Source organism: Hoplias malabaricus, chromosome 4 (genome assembly GCF_029633855.1).
Source record: "Hoplias malabaricus isolate fHopMal1 chromosome 4, fHopMal1.hap1, whole genome shotgun sequence".
NCBI lineage: Eukaryota > Metazoa > Chordata > Actinopteri > Characiformes > Erythrinidae > Hoplias > Hoplias malabaricus.
The window spans coordinates 67,291,133-67,312,333 of record NC_089803.1 but is presented as its reverse complement, the minus strand read 5'-3'; the positions used below and the strand labels follow the sequence as shown (position 1 = coordinate 67,312,333).

Below are 21,201 nucleotides of genomic sequence, written 5' to 3'. Positions count from 1 at the left end.
TCAGATTTGAATACTGGTGCCATCTGAAAAAAATATCCAAAGTACTTTAAAATGTTGGTGCAGCATGGCGTAGGACAGCTTGCATATTATGTAAAAAACATCTGGATATTCAAGGATTTGTTGTGGCAGTGTCCCACTGAAAAAGTAAATAATATGCTGTAAATGAAATACATTCATTCATCATCTGTAAGCACTTATCCACTTCAGGGTCGCAGTGGGTCCAGAGCCTACCTGGAATCATTGGGCACTAGGCGGGAATACACCCTGGAGGGGATGCCAGTCCTTCACAGGACAACACACAGACACACACCTAAGGACACTTGAGTCGCCAATCCACCTACCAACATGTGTTTTTGGACTGTGGGAGGAAACCGGAGCACCCAGAGGAAACCCACACAGACACAGAGAGAACACACCACACTCCTCACAGACAGTCACCCGGAGGAAACCCACGCAGACACAGGGAGAACACACCACACTCCTCACAGACAGTCACCCGGAGGAAACCCACACAGACACAGAGAGAACACACCACACTCGTCACAGACAGTCACCCGGAGGAAACCCACGCAGACACAGGGAGAACACACCACACTCCTCACAGACAGTCACTCGGAGGAAACCCACACAGACACAGAGAGAACACACCACACTCCTCACAGACAGTCACCCGGAGGAAACCCACGCAGACACAGGGAGAACACACCACACTCCTCACAGACAGTCACCCGGAGGAAACCCACACAGACACAGAGAGAACACACCACACTCGTCACAGACAGTCACCCGGAGGAAACCCACGCAGACACAGGGAGAACACACCACACTCCTCACAGACAGTCACTCGGAGGAAACCCACGCAGACACAGAGAGAACACACCACACTCCTCACAGACAGTCACCCGGAGGAAACCCACGCAGACACAGAGAGAACACACCACACTCCTCACAGACAGTCACCCGGAGGAAACCCACGCAGACACAGGGAGAACACACCACACTCCTAACAGGCAGTCACCCGGAGCAGGACTTGAACCCACAACCTCCAGGTCCCTGGAGCTGTGTGACTGCGACACCTACCTGCTGCACCACCGTGCCGCCCTCCAATGAAATATATGCATCTTCAAAATAGTAACATTACAGAAGGAAAAAAAACATTTCAACTTTCAATGGAAGTCAGTACTGAAAAGGTACTTTGTACTGGAGCATTTCTAGTGGTCCATTTCACACAGTTCTAAGGACAGTGGCTGTGTTCAACAGACGTACATTTCTTCCATTGGACAGCAACAACATGGAAAATTGTTTCAACTCTACCCCAGTGAGAAAGTTTAGTGTCTCACCTTTGTAAGATGTTGTCATAAGCCACAATTTCTAACCCTCACCAGTTCCGCAACAGGAAAATCCTGCATTGCCTGTGATGCATGCTCCAAGTAGGCAAGGGTCAAGTTTCCAGACTTTTCCTCAGGACGTCCTCTTGCCAGTGACACACATGAACAGAATACACGCTCCTGCTCAGGAAGGCTTTCTCTCATCTAGGATTCTGAAGCTGTGATGCTAGTTTTCTCATGTGACACCAACGTTTGAGCATTGATTATAAAATTAAAATAACCCCACGATAAAAATCTAGATTGTAGACTTGCAACTTCATGCGCCCATTTGAATACCTCTGCTGTAAACGATTCTTGACACAGGTCCCTAGTTCCCTTTGGCTCAACCAAGTTCCGTTGGTCCCTAAATCACAGATCTTAGAGCAGTAGTGCTGACTACAGACTAAGCCAAGGCTGGAAGGCCTTAACGCCTTAAAGGCTTTGTTTCCATGCATGACAGTAAACCTACGCCTGGTTACAACCAAGAGACTTTCGCATCATTGAGGACTGTAAACAAACACAAATATCCTACAGGGTACAGAGTTGTGTGGTATGGTTTGCTTAAGACACCCAGGTCTGGTGTTCACCCGAGGCTTTTCTGACCACGGTAAGGGGCAACTTTGTGGGTTGGTTTCTATTGGTCCTAACCCCTTACGCTGTGGATTCATGACACAGGTCCCTAGTTCCCCTTGGCAACACTGAAAGCAAATCCACAGGTAAACTCTTCCACGCTTCGCCATTCGGAATGGTCCGATGTGAAATGGAGGTGTACATCACGCAAACACTTCAACCATCACTGACCGAACCATTTAAAAATGGAAGCCCACTGTCTTTCAATGAAGCAGAAGAGGCGGGACTTAAACATTTTTTATTCGTGTTCACGTTATGCAAATACAGAATCTAAAACGGTCTCTAAAATCCCAGTGATTTTTCTCCCAGGTAACTGATAGTACTTGACAGTATTTCATTCTTAAAAAAAACAAACAGAGAATCTCCCCTATGTACAGTAGGTCACAGCAGACAAGAATAAACATTACATGTGTTTTAAGATATACATATACACATATACTACATCTGGTAGTGAATGTTTACAATGGGTATTTACTGTTCTTCCGAAGCACTGTATCATCCGAGTCGAGGCCTGAGCAGTTGCACTGCTAACAAATGCAGAGAAGAGAAAGTGATGATGCGATCAGTGGTTAGAGATAGATGCAGAAATGTGGTGGATTATGATGACCCCTTCTTTATTCAGGGAATATTCTTATTTGTGAGAGATCCAGTTCACAGTATCTATATGTACATCGTGGCTAGTCGTGATGGAAATGAACAGATTGTACGAGAAACCTACAACAGACTGAAGGCAAGCTCTTGGGGATAGTCTCTAAGACCCAGAAATAAAGCCTAATTTTGAATTAGACCCAAAAAAAAATAAAAATAAACCCACAAACCCACTCCAATTTATATCATCCTTCATAGTGCAAGACCAGTCTTAATCTAAATCCAAAACCGTGGCTCACCAGAATACTACAATTAAAGCATAACCTTTATTAACGATTTATTTAAGGGAGGTCTAAGCACGACTGATGTCACACGGTCTGTCCAACAGCTGGTCATGACTTTAAGGCATTATTTTCTGACTAACGTGCAAACAAACCTCTTCAAAACACTTCCACTAAACTTGGTATAAAAACTGCCTTTTTTTTTTTATTTTAAAGTAAATGTATCATACATTACTCGAGTGGAAATTACAATGTGCAATCTTGTACACGCGAGACATCGCAGCACTTTGGTGTAGGCATTTACCTTAAAGATGATAGCTATGGTGCTCTTTGTAGAAAAATAACTACCTCTTATGTAAGCACCTTCTTGAAGAGAGACGGCTGAAGTCGTTTGGTAAAGTGGTTCACAGTGACAGGATGTGGTGGGGGGGGGGGGGGGAAGTCAGAAGCGAAGAAAAAAGAAAAAAAAGCGCTCAACCAAGTTCCGTTGGTCCCTAAATCACAGATCTTAGAGCAGTAGTGCTGACTACAGACTAAGCCAAGGCTGGAAGGCCTTAAAGCCTTACAGGCTTTGTTTCCATGCGTGACAGTAAACCTACGCCTGGTCGCAACCGAGAGACTTTCGCATCATTGAGGACTGTAAACAAACAAATATCCTACAGGGTACAGAGAGTTGTATGGTATGGTTTGCTTAAGACACCCAGGTCTGGTGTTCACCCGAGGCTTTTCTGACCACGGTAAGGGGCAACTTTGTGGGTTGGTCTCAGAGGGGGCGGGTTTCTGTTGGTCCTAACCCCTTCCGCTGAGGGAAGTCGATCAAGGCTTCAAACTGAAAAAGACCACCACATAGTGCTCAGCTGCAGAACATCTACTGACATAATTCCTAAGCTTCCTTGTGCTTCCTGGCTTGGTAGTCACCCACGTGGCTCCAACAACCTTTAAATATGTAGGACACTGAGGTGAAGGGCTGCAGCTCTGGGCTTGTAAACAAAACTAAAGAGGTTTGAAGAGGTGTTAAACAGAGAGTTGCTTCCAGGATGATGTGTTCAGTAAAGTAAGTGCAGCATTACATCCGCAGACAGAAGTGCTCTGTTGGTACTGCGCACATCCACTAGAGGGAGCCCTTCTCTAGAGAGGAGCACAAACCACAAGCCTAGAGACTATTCTGGAAAGTTCAGTGCTGTGACTTCTGGTTTCATTTTGAAGTACTGGTCAAAGCGAAGAACTGCATACCTAAAAAATGAGGAGGGGGAGAAAAAAAAAAGATAGTAAAGACTAAGAAATGTAGTTTAGCACAATAATTTAAAAACATGTGATAATACTTTTGACTGTTTGACTCACACTGACAAAACCAATAGTAGGCAGAACTCTGCTGGCCTTAAAGATTACGCCCTCTCTGTTTAAACTCTTCTATAGCAGCAAAAGACGGGCCACATTTGGTAAATCAGTTGCCCAATGTAACAGCCCCTTGATGAAGATCACCGTGTTGTGCTTCTATAAATATGAAAAGCATACAAGCGTAGAACGAGAGTGCATGTGTGTGCTATTTTTGGTTATTATTATACTTGGAATCATTGGGCAACACACACACACACACACTTGAGTCGCCAATCCACCTACCAACGTGTGTTTTTGGACTGTGGGAAGAAACCGGAGCAGAGGAAACCCACGCAGACACACCACACTCCTCACAGACAGTCACCCGGAGGAAACCCACGCAGACACAGGGAGAACACACCGCACTCCTCACAGACAGTCACCCGGAGGAAACCCACGCGGACACAGGGAGAACACACCACACTCCTCACAGACAGTCACCCAGAAGAAACCCACGCAGACACAGGGAGAACACAGACAGTCACCCGGAGCGTGAATCGAACCCACAACCTCCAGGCCCCTGGAGCTGTGTGACTGCGACACTCCCTGCTGCGCCACTGTGCCGCTAGCTTTATTTAAATTTTGTAAAAAATGTTAAGGCTTTTGAAGACACTAATGTGTAATAACTTTGAAGTTTGCCAACAACTCACTGCTCAGACTACAGCCAGTGTTAGGTTTAACATTAACGGATCTGAAAGGGGTTTCCACTTTACTCTAGAAAGGCTTGAGATTCCTGTAAAGGCCATTGTTTTTTTGCCTTCATCAGTTTTTTTTTTTTATCCTATATGAGCTGCCATCTTATCACCCTCAATTGTTCCATAAACAATCTACACGCCCAAGCATCAAGGTTATAGACCAGTGAGACACAGGCAGCGAAGAGACAAACAGCTCTGAAGGAGTTCACAGTGACCTCAAACAAAGCGTAATTAATATTCATTTAGTCACTTTCCAACACACGCAAAAAAAAGTGTACGCTTTTTGATGCTAGCCAGTGTCGGACAGAGGTTTGACAGACACAGTCACAGTAACTGAGGGGTGTGTGACTTTTTCAAACAGTCGATTGTTCAGATGTAAACTTACCCCAAGAAATCAAAGTCAATAGTTGAATACTGAGCCTGAATCAAGGCCCACAGACCCCAGAAGAAATGGGATGCCTAAAGGGAGAGAGAGAGAGATCATGTAAAATAGCAAAACAAAAATCACTGTTGTTTCTACACCGATGATGGTGATAACGACATCTGCGTGGGTGCATGTTGATTGTACCCGTAACTCCTGATCTACTCTATCCCTTGTAAAGACTGCTCTTGTTGACAGAGAACAATTGAAGCTTCATTTCCTCCGAGTGATGACATTTTAAAGAGCCTTTGCGCCTGAGCTTTGTTTGAGTTGGCTTGGTGACAGACTCATTAGAGAGAGAGAGCGCTCATAGGACGAGGCACACAAAACAAAAAAGGGCCATGCGATAAGACTGCAACCTCTGGATTTATCATGTGATTAGAGATCCTGAGGTAGACGACCTGGCATGCCCTTCACTGTGGCGTTTTTATCACTTCCTTTCATGGTTGGCTGCAGTTCAGCAGTGCGAAGGTGTCAAATCTGTTTCCTTCACTGAGAAACGAGAGCGAGTGGCTTGAGCTAATTCCAGTGCTTCTGTCTCCTCAATGGAGCTTTCATCTCTCTCAAAGCTCTCTGTAAGACTACAAAAAGAGGGCTATGAAGCAGGGGTCAGTTGCTCCACATTACAGACTCCCTAATTACAGACTTTTGACCAACACTTCTGCCGGGTGTTGAAAGAAAATTGATAGCACGAGTGACTGCAGAAAAAACACCACTAATTTCCTCCTTTGACAGAACAACAGAAGTATGGCTTCATTCTGATCTAATCTTTGATTGTTTACTCTCATGTCCATTTGTCTGTAATGTTCCAGTTACTGGACCCTACAGGGGAAGACTGTAATTAAGACACCAACGAAAGGTGTTCAAGAGCCTCTGTAACATGGAGGTAAACAGGGTAAGGACACTCACTTCGCCTGTTTTAGTTGGTGTTAGTTAACGTTAGCTTGACTCGCTAAACTCGGTGTCTCAGATTATACTCGGCTACGTAGCTGCATTACGGAGGTTTATAGTGTCGGATGAATTCGAGTTCGACTTCGATCACATTTACAAGAATAACGGTACCTCTACATTTGAGTTTAGCTTATTGCTAGGCTATTGTCATGAATAATGTTGGTTATTTAGCTAGATACTGTCATAACAGTGTTTTACCGCGGCGTTGTTCAGCTGTTGTCCACCAGTGACGTCACGGTCTCGTTCAAGAATTTCCGTAGCGAGCTCGGGTTTTTCCGTCAATTTAATAAAATTGTCAGTTTTAAAGCAAATTAAGCAGCTATTTTCATTTTAATTCATACTTATATCTGTCAGTAACTACAATAATGTGAAATATTCATGGTGGTCCATTAAGTGGTGCTTAGCCTTCTGAGGTTCACTTACCAGTGCAAAGCGGTTGACTTGAACATACAGGACCTCCACTTCAGTGTTGGAGACTTCAGTGTCCTGATTTTTGTATTCTTTATAGGCCTCCAGATATGCCCCCAGCCACTGCAGCTGTAGGCTTCTCTTGGGATAGAGGCTGTAGTCCACTTCATTCAAACCTGTCAATCACAAAGAGGACAAGCCCTTCAAATCAGCACGTTCAGTTTTCTATAAGAACCGCGTCAAATCTGGCCAAGACACGGATAAAATGCATTATTATTACCTGCAAATTCATTGAAGTGGTTCCCAATGTCATAGGCTTGGTAATTGTACCCAGCATATTCGTAGTCAATGAATTTAACATTCCCTGGAGAAGGCAAAGAAACGAAGGTTTGTTTAGAAGCAGATACTGTCACGTGGTCTTATTCCCTTCCTATGCCTTAGACATCAAATCTATACATTACCAAACCTACACTGGAAATACCTGGGCTTACATTTGAGTTCTAACATGACTAGACAACTATGACCCTGGAGTAGGAGTAAGGGTTTGCGTTCTGAAAGGAGGAAAGTGTGGAATGAAACACACCATAAAAGACAGCAAGCATTCAGAGCGCAGGCATGAAATCACACACATGAGCGCAGCATGCACGGGGAGACCGCACCAGCGTCGAGTAATCAACTTGCAACCAAGCTCTGAGGAAACTACTTTCACATTTTTTGCAAACCCTGCGCAGTTTTTGTTGGAGCCTTTTTGTTTTTACGTAAAAAGGTGTCTGCCAAGACAAACATCTGGAACTGGATTTTTATTAAAAAGGAAGATATAGGTTATGGTTGCAAGTGCTCGACGGCTTCCTGGAAATCTGGTGACTCTTAACAAAAACAGACTTTCCTCAGGCAAATAAAACATTGCCACAGGGATAGGAAGAGTAGAAGACAGCAAAATGGAAGGGTAATTTCCCTTAAAAAGTCTGATATCTGTTAATACACATTGACTTTAAAATGTAAATAAACAAAACCATGCTTTGAAAATGGAAATGTTGAACAGAGGGAATGAGAAGGTGGAAAATTTGGGGTGGTATCACCCTCTAGCGGCACAGCAGAGTAATAACAGTTAGTCAGGCAAAGAAGATTTCAAAATACAAATCCTTACTCCTCCATTACAATGCAATCTATTGCCAATTTTACAGATTTACAACTCACTGCTTTTGTTGTGTTCCTATGTCTAAACAGTTCCGTTCTAAACAAGTGCACATTTCTTTAACACTAACTTGTTTTTGTTTCGTTTTTTAAACGATGTGCTAAAATGTTGTGATTTGACAGTAGACAGAAGTGTTGGTCTACAGAAAGAGACACATGAGGTGGTTACCGGGCCCGTTGGCATCCTAGCAGGACACACTGAACACCTCCAGTCAGTGGCTATAGGCCTGTGCAGCAGATGAAGAGATTTGGGGCAAACTCACATCTGTCACAGAACACACACAGCTTCACTGCAGAGCGGCCTCTGCACACCTCCCCATTTTAAGAATCGAGAACCGAGCACTCTCCACCACCCCAACCCCATACTTTTTACACGCCTGCCTGGCCACGCTGCTTCCCCATTGGCCAGGACAGCACCAATGAGACAATGGCTTGAAGAACCAATACAAAATGGCGTGGTTTCCAGCACAGGTGGCCTCTGCCATGTTAAAAGTTCTTTACTGTTAGAAAGTAAAAAAATAAATAAAGAAAATAAAGACTGGGGAAGCATTGCTGTTGCGCAACTCACGATTGTTTTCTTGTTTCTCTACATATCTCTCTCTCTCTCTCTTCCTCTCTGCGGGGGAGGAGACTGTCTTGTGTACAAAGACACTCTCTTGTTAAAGTATGTAAACCCCACTAGATTTTTTTCTGCATGGTTAATGGTAGCTAGAGGAAGTGGCTTTTGCCGTGTTGTGAGTGTGGCTGACTTTCTTTCTACCAAAAAAAAAGAAAAAAAAAAGCCTGTCTGTAAGAGCAGATGAGCACAAAGGCAGACTTCTTACTACACATTCGTGGTAGTAGTTACACGTCTTCACCTTCAAAGCTGCCACACGGGGGTTGGCTGCAAGCATCTGACAGCCCTCACCCTGCTATTTTTTCAGTTATTCATGGAGAACACAGAAAGCATTCACAGCATCACACGTGGTGGTAGGAACAATAACATCAACATTCCCAAAAAGAACCACAAGCGTACGTTTGCTGCTGTAAAAAACACAATCACACACATAAAGACACTCTTACAGAAAACAAAGCCAAAAAACAGACACCTTATGGCAGCAAATCTTTAGATTTACCCTGGATCCCCTTCTTGATCCTTATTTGAATTCGTTGGGGGGAGTGTCATCCTTTAACGATGAGTGCAGAAAAGTAAAAACCAGGCCTACCTTGGGGCAGGGCAGGTGTGGTGTGGGAGGGGTTGGGGTGAGGGGGAGGATGAGAGGGTGGGGAAAGAAAAGGGGCTCACCTCCTGCCTGCCGGTAGATGATGTTCTTACACAGCAGGTCATTGTGGCAGAGAACAACAGGTGAGCCTAGTTTGGAGAGGCTCTGCTGCAGCCACACGAGCTCCTCTCTCAGACATGCTGCACTGGGCACCTCAATGCTCAGCCTACACACAGTCACAAGAGAAACACGCACAGGCGGAAATTAGTGTTATATAGTATGTAGGGTTAGGAGCATCAGAACAAGGTACACAAATGGTAAAATGGAGACGTGCATACACTCATTCAGGTCGGAACAAACTTCAAACAAGTCCAACGCCTTGTAAAAAGTAGGAGGAATCCAAACGTATTAAAAAATATATCAATCAAATATGTATGTAAATGTGTGCAGAAATCTCATGACTTGTGGTTAGTTTATATAAACACCCCAAGGGAAAGTTAGCTCTATGGCAGTGATGGCCTTTCAGTAGCGAACTGAATGTTAATGTTGTCACTTGATGTACAGACATTTAAAAAAACAGGGCCTTGAGGCAGGTTTTAGGGGTGTATAACCTTGTTAGCAGCAGATAGACTGCTATTCCAAACAAAATGCTGCTTCCAGAAGTCTGGCCTCCTGAGACTGACTGCATTTCTGTCCAAGTTTGCCAATGTTATTCAAATCCATTTTAAACAGTTCCTGCAGTTTTTATGACACTGAAAAAAAGGCACGCGATACCTGCCATTCTCAAATCTCTCTCTCTAACCCTCAGTCTCTGTCCCCTATTCTCTCTCTCTCCCCCCATTCTTATTCTCTCTTTCACTCTCCCCCATTCTCATTCTCTCTCCCCATTCTCACTCTCCCTCTCTCCCTCTCCCCATTCTCACTCTCCCTCTCCCCATTCTCACTCTCCCTCCCTCTCCCCATTCTCCCTCTCCCCATTCTCCCTCTCCCCATTCTCCCTCTCCCTCTCTCTCCCCATTCTCACTCTCCCTCCCTCTCCCCATTCTCCCTCTCCCCATTCTCCCTCTCCCCATTCTCCCTCTCCCCATTCTCCCTCTCCCCATTCTCACTCTCCCTCTCTCTCCCCATTCTCCCTCTCCCCATTCTCCCTCTCCCCATTCTCCCTCTCCCCATTCTCCCTCTCCCTCCCTCTCCCCATTCTCACTCTCCCTCTCTCTCTCCCCATTCTCACTCTCCCTCTCTCTCTCCCCATTCTCACTCTCCCTCTCTCTCTCTCCCCATTCTCACTCTCCCTCTCTCTCTCTCCCCATTCTCACTCTCCCTCTCTCTCTCTCCCCATTCTCACTCTCCCTCTCTCTCTCTCCCCATTCTCACTCTCCCTCTCTCTCTCTCCCCATTCTCACTCTCCCTCTCTCTCTCTCCCCATTCTCACTCTCCCTCTCTCTCTCTCCCCATTCTCACTCTCCCTCTCTCTCTCTCCCCATTCTCACTCTCCCTCTCTCTCTCTCCCCATTCTCACTCTCCCTCTCTCTCTCTCCCCATTCTCACTCTCCCTCTCTCTCTCTCCCCATTCTCACTCTCCCTCTCTCTCTCTCCCCATTCTCACTCTCCCTCTCTCTCTCTCCCCATTCTCACTCTCCCTCTCTCTCTCTCCCCATTCTCACTCTCCCTCTCTCTCTCTCCCCATTCTCACTCTCCCTCTCTCTCTCCATTCTCACTCTCCCTCTCTCTCTCCCCATTCTCACTCTCCCTCTCTCTCTCCCCATTCTCACTCTCCCTCTCTCTCTCCCCATTCTCACTCTCCCTCTCTCTCCCCATTCTCATTCTCCCCCTCTCTCCCCATTCTCATTCTCCCCCTCTCTCCCCATTCTCATTCTCCCCCTCTCTCCCCATTCTCATTCTCCCCCTCTCTCCCCATTCTCATTCTCCCCCTCTCTCCCCATTCTCATTCTCCCCCTCTCTCCATTCTCATTCTCCCTCTCCCTCCCCCCTATTCTCATTCACATTTTCTCTCTTATTCTCATTTTCTCTCTCTTATATTCTCATTCTCTCTCTCTCTCTCTTATATTCTCACTTTCTCTCTCACCCTCGGTCTCTCTCCCCTATTTTCTCTCTCTCTCATGATTCAGAATGCCTCTATATTACAAGCCTTCAGTCTCAACATTTGATAGCTGCCAAAATTTACAGACCTTGATGCAATGGGCAATAATACTAAACCAACACTGTCCTTGATCCTTTTCTACTGGATAAAAAAATAAATAAATAATAGATAAAAACAGGGTTTACATTTTATCCTATATTATGTTCAGCTGCACATTCTAATATTTACACTAGCTGACCAGCCCACCGAGACGTGTTCTCTGTGATATGGAGATGTGAACTCTTGTCTCAGACTCTGGCCTTAATTTAGAATGACTGGTGAACTTAATCCAAGTCGCCTTCACCTGAAAAGTAGGGCCAAGTTCATTCAATTAGTGCTGAAACTAAAAAGACCTCTATGTACAATAACAGGGTTTGGCAGCCTGGGACTATGCCAGGACCAGCCTATAACATCAATTGGTAATCACAAGGTTAAACTACACCCTCTTAGTCAGAGTAGTGCCTTTCGAATCTCATACCATCATGTACCAGCCCAGCCCTCACCTTTCATTCTTGTGTGGATCCTCGAAGTGGGTGGGGACAAGAGAAAAGAACTTGCCCATCTTCAGCCAGAGATCCGACTGTGGCACCCAGCCATTGTGTGCATGGATGGCATGATATTTGGCTAACTGCCGTGCAATGAGTCTAGAAAAAGGAAATAAAATCAGATAACTTTCAGTTATAATGTTTCTGTGGTTACTGGGTTTAGTTCTAGTATGACTGATGTTCAGGCCAATAACAGCAGGGCACTATTTCTTTTTTTTTTTTTTAAACAAGCTCTTAATAGACACACGGTTGGAGAGATGCCATAAAAGCCTTTGGCAGGGCATATACAGAGAGTCCCCATGCCTGTGAGGCAGAATGAGTGCTGGAGTTAGAGCAGGGGCTTGGCAAGCTTCAGATCACGAGCAGTAGGATCATGTTGCAAAGAAGGTTGTGGCTTCAACTCAGAGGAAATGAGCACAAAGCTCATGCCCAGATCTGGCTGCTGAGCTAGAAACCTGAGTGGCAAGCCTGCCTGAGGGCATATCTAGGCTTCGGAGAAGGGCCAGACAATAAAATAGTATCAATATATATGACAGAAAATGTTTCAATAACGGTGGTATGACTCTAAACACATTTCTGAAACACAGTCACAGATTAAAGGTTGTTTACAGGTCAGCAGCAGTGGCCATTTTGGCCATAATCATCCACAACTGTGTGCGCTTGTATGCATCCGTTCTTCACCTGAAAATTGCTGGGTTGCGGATATGCTCTGGCTCCAGGGCCATGCCTTCGAGGAACTGGTAGCAGAGGCCGTTATTAAAGGTACAGTAGAGGCGTGGGGCACAACTGTGGGCTTGGAGAACACGGAAGCTTTTCACCTCATTCTCACGGTCCACAAACAGCTCTGTCTTGTTACCGTAGATCCGCACCAGGACCACGTCTTGCAGGGCTCCACCCACGTAGCAGCCAATCAGCTTGTTGGTAATGCCATCAGTGAAAGACTGCAGAGAGAGGAAGAAGTGATGAGAGTGACATTTTAAGACCGAGTTTCTAGTGCAAGAAACTAACACTAGTTAATTTTCTGGCTCCATTTCCTTCTCTAATTTAACACACTGTCTACACATCCAGTTTGCTTTAAGCATGCCTCTTTTAAACTATTTTTAGGCATACTTTGAAAGTGATCTTAAAGATGCGTCATCTATCTACACGTCCCTTTCAAGACTCTGCAGAAAAATCCCCTACAAGAGTTATGAAGAGCTCATCCGCATAATCCAGGTTGTAGTATTAGCTGCTCTATAGGCAAACTGGCTAAACTCCTATTATCCCTCATGCAACTTTCTCTGCACGTGGTCAGCACTGTGTACATTTACTGCAGTACAGGTATCCAATGTTTCATGAACATACCTGACATTTTAAACACAGATTAGCCTTTATTCATGTATAGGTCATTTACATAAATTTACACAAGACCACCAATTCAACAAGCAACCGGTTTTGTTTTAAAGGAAGCATATGAAAAAAGCCATAGCAATATTTTACTGTGTTTACACATTATCTATTAATATCTTTGGCTTAACAGCCCACAAACTGTGCGACTAAACCACACATTCGGTTTCCTGAGGTTTGCCCAAGGCAGCGCACAAAAGATTCAATGAACCGTTCTGACGCTGCTCCAATTCTGACATTAGTGTGGCCACGTTTAAATACCGCCCCCTTATCTGAGTGTATCCAGTCAAAGCACAAGCTGACGTTTATGTAAATGTGCAAAGGTGAGGATAACCCATGTAAAAACAAACAAAGATGAAAAAGGAAGACACCGAAAGAAGAGAAATGAGCAAAAACGTAAAAAAACAAAATGGCTTCTCACTGGTGAGCTGTTTAGACAGGCTGTGGTGCTTAATCCTTGTGGTATTTTGATATCGTTAAGATGAACTGTGTAAGTTAGTGGTCAGCATTAACATTACAGCAGAATATAGAGAGCAAGCACATCTTAGACATGGAGGAAGTGCTGAAGAAGAGACAGCACTGATAAAATTACTCTCGCTATTGTTAGTAAGTTTCAGGAGGAGCTCAAATACATTCATCTGACTAAGCTAAGACATTGTACCATTATTCACCAAGGCTCTCCAATTTCACTCCTTTTATTGAGTGCCATGAGCAACCTCAGATGATGTTGATGAACGCTCGTGTTTCAATTATCAAGGGTTTCATTCACACAATCACTTTGATCAAAAAAAGACCAGAACACTTTTGCTGACTCTGTGACAAAGCTTCCAGTCACACTTCATAAACTTCTCCTTTGACTCAAAGCTGCAGATAAGATTTCACTTCACGCACAAGATCTATGAGTTTTATTTCTAACCTATTAATCACACCAATTGGTCTGGTTCCAGGAAGTGAGGGACACTTTCTAACTTCCTGGAACCATAAAGAAAACTGGGAATTTCAAAAACGGCAAACAATATCACAGTAAAAAAAAAAAATCATTACATTATTTAATTAACACATCCTTCACTGCAGCTATAGAAATGAATGCTGATGATTATCTCCTTCTGCAGGTAGTCATTTGCGTTCATTCTTAGATAATTAAGAAAGGATAGATAAACAAGAGAGATAACCACAGAGATCTGTGTTTACATAGGTGTGTGACTAATGCCTGCTTAAATAGACTGATATTGCAGAAGAAGGTGTGCGTGCAAGACATGCTGTGGCTTAAGTGAGAATCTCCGTTGGGTTTTCTTTCCCCCCTTATAAACCAAACTGAGCTGCTGACTAAAGCCTTTGTGACTAGCATGGTTTAACACACACTTTAAAGTCACTTGATTTTTAAGCAGCCAAGTCCCAAACTAGGCATAGTGGCCAGTATCTTTGGACTGTAGTCTAGTTTACTGTGTGAGGCAAACACATGCACTTGATCTCCTCCCACCTGTTTCTATGTACCGCACTGTTACTGTAAGTGTGTTGCCATCAGCAAATTAGGGCATCGTCTGACAAGTCTCCAGCCACTTGTCTAGCGAAGATTCTTTAACCTCAGCATGTGCTCAAGTGTGTTGCTGAAAAACGGGTGCAAGGCAAATAGCACAACTCTCTGCTGTTTTTCCTAAAGAACAAGAAGCATAAAGTGCTTCACGTTGACATTATTTTTTTGCAGAAAGTAAGCATTCAACAACAGTTTTCTATCAGTCATTTATCGTGACACTCAACCTTTGCCATTCTGTTTGTTTTCATAAAAGACGTGCATGGAAACAGGTGTCACATGAGCTTGGATTCCATCTTCGATACAAAAGGGAATGACACCGTTTGTCAGAGTGGTACAAACTCTCATTGTCCCCTTCATGTAAAATGAAGCGTGTTCTGGTAGCCTGGCATTCCAGCCCTAATCATGTGCACTATCAGGGATTGAGCGGACGCAGGAGGAATGTCAGGAATTTTATTTTTGCACCAGTCAGTAAAGGCTGGCATGTGCTGAGTGCCACTTTTTTTTTGGTGATAATTCATTGAGGAATAGGGTGACACACCCCCCCCCCATGGTACAGCGAGTACATCAACAAGTCACGTATTACTTGCGTAGCTAATACAAAGAAAAAACATTCTCGCTGCTGTTTTAAAAGCATGGCTTTAGCTATTTAAACAGTACTAATACCAGTTCTGTGTGAACTTGTTTACAACAGGGAAGTAACAGAAACATCCATGTTTGGTGCCCTGAATAAAATATACTTTATTAGAGGCTTGTACCGAGCCACGTTTTCCTTTCCTTCTGTCAGTATATTAGATACTAGGTTCTCACAAATCAAAAAATAAAGTTATGTGATATTTGACTGATCCTTGCACAAGATGCTGTAGCCAAATTTATACAGGAGTGATTTCAAAATGATATTGCCTATAAGCTTTGCAGCATATGCATTTTAACTAAAAATAACACTATAAATGCCACCGAAGGGTCAAAATGACAGCATCAATGAACATTCTCTTCAAGTTCAAACTGTTAGGCCACATTTGATCTACCGCCTCTCAATACAGCTTTAACGTAAGGTAGCAATGGTCAACTATACCATGGCACACTGAGATGGGCTGAGGCACTGAACAGTGCTCAGAGTCGGCGTGTGCTGCTGGCGCCAGCGTGCATACATCCGCTTAAAACGATGGTTTAGAATTTTGGACATGACGCATCTAGTGTGCTATTGAATTTGTATAGTCCAGAACATTCAGGGGCATCCTCTCCTTAACCTCAGATCATATCCACTAAACACAGACATGGATGTCTTCAGTGACAATTAGTATTCTCTAACAATTCATCATGATGGGGGTGGAGAATAAACCTTCTTTGTGTACTGCTTGATTAAGTATATGCAGGCCAGAGTCATTTACATTTATGGCATTTGGCAAGCACTCCTATTCAAACTGACTTACTTTAATCATGGCACATGATGCAGGTTCTTGAAGTTCCCAAAATACACTTATGGTGTTTTTGCGCAAGAGACGCTTTCCGGTCCCAGCTGTTTAAGCCCTGAAGCGGTCCAGAGCACCGAGTTCTGGTCCTATTGAAATGTGGTCTAGGGAGTGTTTCTAGCAAAATAGGTTGTGGTCTGATGCAGGTATGGAAGTTATTCACCCCCAGTACCGTGTGTGGGTTGGCATGACTGCAAAGGGGCGTTCACATCTGCTTTGACGTATTGCAAGTTTCGTGACGGCAGCGAAAGGCTTTTGTAGATGGGGTGTGCATTGTCGTGCACTGGTTTGCATGGCTATAAACCTTCCCATCCTTTGCAGGGGCTCCTATGCGGTGAAAAGCCACACCACATTTTTAATTGAATTTTTTATTTTTTCCTCCAAGGACAATAATGAAAAGCAGCAAACTGACGAAGCTTCTTCCTAACGTTTTGGGGACCAATGCAAAGAAAAGTGGTGTATGAAATTCAATCGATCCACGGTTCAGAGGGAGATCTCATATGCAAAAATCAAACCAGAGATAGAGCCCTTCCCCAAGACGAGCCCAGAATCACTCCTGGGTGTAGAGTCAAGTGTTGGGGACAAGTGTGGCAACGCCCTTATTAATGTAGCAGGTGTGTATTCACAGGCAGGGAATCCAATCCAAATCTCTCTAATAGAAAAGCTAAGGTATTATTTACAATGGTGTGCCAACCGCAATGAGAGTTAACATGTCATTTGTGGTTATTGTAAACTTCAGTCTAATCTGTCACGGTTATTTGAAAAAGAATAATAATTTGCCAGAAGTGTTATGCCTTTAAATAGGTTATCATTATGATTACTGTCAATCAGAAGGATAATGCACAGTGTATTCGAGTCAAGTGGAGAAGAACTATCTCTCTCTATCAGTAGAAATTGTAGCCTATTGGAATGAACAGAGATAGAAAAAAATTAACACCCCTGTTGGGCACCTTGTTCATGTTTAATGCAATGGAATCAAGTGATGATACATAGACAACTACATTTAAAATATATATCTGCAAACTAACCCATGTACACTGAACTTGGCTCAATTTGCAAATCACTTCTGTAAAAAAATACCCTTGGGCTGTGTCTCTCTGTGTACTTACTTACTGACTTCAGGAGCAAGAGTTATTTTACGTGAAGGAACCTCCCATGGCAGAGGCCCCCCCCATGTCCACATAAGGAAGATTGGGGGCTACATGAGCCAAGCTCAATATAAATGTTCGAGAACCTGGCAAAACCAGAATTAAAACCTGCTGTACTGAATCATGAGAAAAGGCCGGTCACCATAGTATTGCCCAACACAAGTACACAGAAACTTGAGACGTAATGAGTGCTCTAAATGGTTTTGGACACAGAACAAGTGAGACAGGTTTGAGTTACTTCTGCTGCTTCCTCTAAGAAAAAGATGACAATGAATGTAAAGAATGATGTTCACTGAATGGGGATGGTATCCAAATAAAATGAAAATATGTAGGTTCTCATACATACATATGTTCTTTCAAATCTTACACATGGTTCTGTTTTTGATATTTAAACATGATTAGTCAGCGTTGTCTGATATAAATGTTACTGCTTTGTTGAAAAAACTAATTATAAAGTACATAACACTTTATAAAAGTAACAAAAAATATATATAAAGTACATGTTTTGTTGATATTCTAAGTGAAGAACGTACAAGATATTTATGCTGAAGTCAAATACAGATTTTGCCCCAGTTCCTGTTTCTTTAAGTTTAACACATTAGAAAAAAAACGAATATATAAAAATTAGTTGTACGTCATCTTCACACATTCGTTTTTTATTCATTCATTCATTCATTATCTGTAAGCGCTTATCCAGTTCAGGGTCGCGGTGGGTCCAGAGCCTACCTGGAATCATTGGGCACGAGGCGGGAATACACCCTGGAGGGGGCGCCAGTTCTTCACAGGGCAACACACACACACACACCTATGGACACTTTTGAGTCGCCAATCCACCTATCAACATGTGTTTTTGGACTGTGGGAGGAAACCGGAGCACCTGGAGGAAACCCACGCAGACACAGGGAGAACACACCACACTCCTCACAGACAGTCACCCGGAGGAAACCCACGCAGACACAGGGAGAACACACCACACTCCTCACAGACAGTCACCTGGAGGAAACCCACACAGACACAGAGAGAACACACCACACTCCTCACAGACAGTCACCCGGAGGAAACCCACACAGACACAGGGAGAACACACCACACTCCTCACAGACAGTCACCTGGAGGAAACCCACACAGACACAGAGAGAACACACCACACTCCTCACAGACAGTCACTCAAAGCAGGAAACGAACCCACAACCTCCAGGCCCCTGGAGCTGTGTGACTTCGACACTACCTGCTGCACCACCCTTCGTTTTTTATTTATTTTATTTTTATAACCTCAGCAGTTACTGTGCATTCGTTTGTTCTCAGTAGGGGGTGTGTTCATATGTTTACACAAACAAAAGATGTTGACTGACATGAGGCACTTAATCATTTATAAATAGTTGTAGGTTTTATGCCAAAAAATAAATATGTTGTAATTATTTATCCAGTCATTTTTTTTGCAACAATTTAAACCATAGATTTAGGTGGAACTAAAGAGTTTGGATGCCTGATTTACATCATTGCACCCTGTTTACACCATAAAGTCCGTTTCTGGTCATCCATTAAACCCCTAAAGGCTCGCCTTTGTTAATATTACCTATTTAAATGTTATTATTATCATTAAATAATATCCTCTACTGGTGCAGATGTGATTGTATGTTAATTCCACACCTTCAACTTCATTCAGTATGCACTGATATATGAATATGCAAATGACTTCCTGCCTCTTTGTCCAATCATTCTTTCCTGCAGCTCAAGCTTAACTAGAAAGCCCCTCCCCATGAGTTAATGGGGTTGGCTCCTTAGTTTTATGACGTAAAACACTCTGAAATCACCTGTTTGAGACCACTGATGGGTCTTTAACCGTGTAAATATAAAGAATAGTTCTTATTTTATTCAGAATTATAAAAAAAATGACCCCTGTTGTGCCCTCCCTCACTTCCTCTTTCTCTCTATCCCTCTCTGCTCTAATACATAGGGTTCATAAATTAGAGCACGCACCAACAAAAAGCTGCTAATCGCAACGTTAAGACACCCGCAATGTTGTGACGGTCGTCACGTGCTCCATGGAGGCTGAAACATTACCATCTCACTTCCTCTGACACGTTTATTTTTGAATCTGAATCTCCCCGCAGTACAGCGCTAGTTCTGCGTGTGCCAGAACCCATTAGACCCGAAACCTTTTTGTTTTAATCACCTTCAAACCCAGCCGTACCTCTGTTTGATTCATTGCTGATAAGAAAATAAGGTGTAATATTACCTGCTCGAGAAAACGGCCGTTGTGACTCCCCCCAGCGCCCACACGCAGCCCCTGAACATTAATAAGTCGTTCCCCGTATCAGCTTCACACCGACTGACTGCACTGCTGGTCGCTACGGAACTCTGCACCGCGAGCCGTGACGGTGCGAATCGGTGACGCAGCTGTAACGGTAGCCTCAGAGGGCGGAGGCGCTGCAGGGCCGCCTGCATTCCGCCTCATATAACGTTAGCTCATATAGATAGCGGAGAAGGGTGTAGAGTCCTCAACTAATTAACGGTCCTTTTAGGGCTTAAATATAGTTTAATTTAATTTAATAACAATAAAAAAAACCCATTACCTTCATTTTGACCTCGGCGGGTTTCCAGTGCGGTCTGAGCGCCTGTATGAGTGAGAGCGCCCCAGCACGGTAGTCCTGCTCGTCCACGGTCACATTGAGCTTGGGTACCGCGGGTGCACCCTCCGGGACGTGGATGTAGTTGGCCATGAGCTGCAGAGTCCCACTAAGGCTGTGGTTTGAGTGTATGTATGAGTGTGAGTGTTTGAGAGTCAGCAGACGGCGTCTCACTCTCGCTTTCTCCTCCAACAGCAGATCAGATGAGTTTTAATGCGTCGGACCCGCCTCTTCTGCTCCCTCCCCCCCGGAGGCAGCCCGCGCGGTGCATGCCGGGGCCCGTGACTCACAAGTTTGCGTCAGAGCTCCGGGATTAGGAGATGATTGATCAGTGAGCTGGGAAGCCTCTGCTTTTCTCAATGCCCAAATCTCATAAAGGGGTGAGAAGATAGGATGACTGAAAAAGAGAAACCCGACTTATAAACTGTGTCAGCAAGCAGCGAGGTTGTAATCCTATTGGCGGTGTTGGGACAGTCTCTGTTTTCCTCTGGGGCAGCCATGGCTTAAGTAGGTTAAGAGAAGCAGGTTTGGCACTGGGATGTCATCACTAGGAAGTGTTATTCCCTTAAAAATACAACTTTAACATCATTGTGATGCTTCACTGACCTGTAATTGGGGAAATAGAGCCTCTGCCATTGCTACTCTGGGCTCAGCACTGTAGAAACTGCACTATGTAACTTGGAAGACAGTAAAACACCACATTAACCCACTTGATTTCAGGACAGTGCTGTAAAATATGAACTGCACTCTGCAACTGTAGGGGGTAGCCCAGTAGGATAAATACCACAACATCTTAACTGATGTTTCTTTAAATGCTACGGCAGAGTAATATTTAAAACGTGGTGCTGTGATGGCCTAGTTGTTGGCCTGGTTTCCTTGCGCAGGTCTGAACCCGGCTCTTTGCATTAAAGCTTTTTAATGTATATTCCTTATAGCACATCCATCAAAAACACCCAACCGTGTTATCTTGGGGGTATCAGTGGCCTAAAGTTTAGTGAAAGGGACTTGGAACAGAAAAGGCCACAGGTTTGACCAATAAGAAATTGGGGCCATGTACAGTGAAGAAATAACACTCTCCTGCCTAATCATCAATGTCTGAGGTGCTTTTAAGCGAAGCCCTTAACCCCCAACTTCTGCCGAGATGGTTGTCTGAATTCGCTCACGGGAAGCCATCTTAGTAACACTGCAGATTCAAAACAGAAATGCTCGCGAGAACTTATATTTACGTTCCGGCA

The 21,201-nt window shown here is 44.0% G+C and overlaps 1 protein-coding gene across 1 annotated transcript; it reads right to left on the bottom strand.

The window, feature by feature from the left end:
* Positions 1-2,202: 2,202 nt before the first annotated feature.
* On the bottom strand, positions 2,203-20,212 carry etnk1 (ethanolamine kinase 1). Its single transcript, XM_066667905.1, has 8 exons — positions 19,913-20,212; positions 12,481-12,740; positions 11,758-11,898; positions 9,198-9,340; positions 6,999-7,082; positions 6,734-6,894; positions 5,324-5,397; positions 2,203-4,099 (listed from the first exon to the last, which is right to left on the bottom strand). The coding sequence occupies exons 1-8, from the start codon at positions 20,057-20,059 to the stop codon at positions 4,027-4,029; spliced, it is 1,083 nt and encodes a 360-aa protein (XP_066524002.1). The 5' UTR covers positions 20,060-20,212; the 3' UTR covers positions 2,203-4,026.
* Positions 20,213-21,201: the final 989 nt, after the last annotated feature.

Bases quoted from the DNA above. Each gene is read 5' to 3' on its own strand.
- etnk1 (XM_066667905.1), bottom strand. From the start codon at position 20,059: ATGGCCAACTACATCCACGTCCCGGAGGGTGCACCCGCGGTACCCAAG. The intron at 11,899-12,480 runs GTGAAGAACGGA...TCCTTTTTCTAG, and splicing joins CGCAACCCAGCAATTTTCAG to ACTCATTGCACGGCAGTTAG. The intron at 4,100-5,323 runs GTAAGTTTACAT...CTCATTTTTTAG, and splicing joins ATTGACTTTGATTTCTTGGG to GTATGCAGTTCTTCGCTTTG.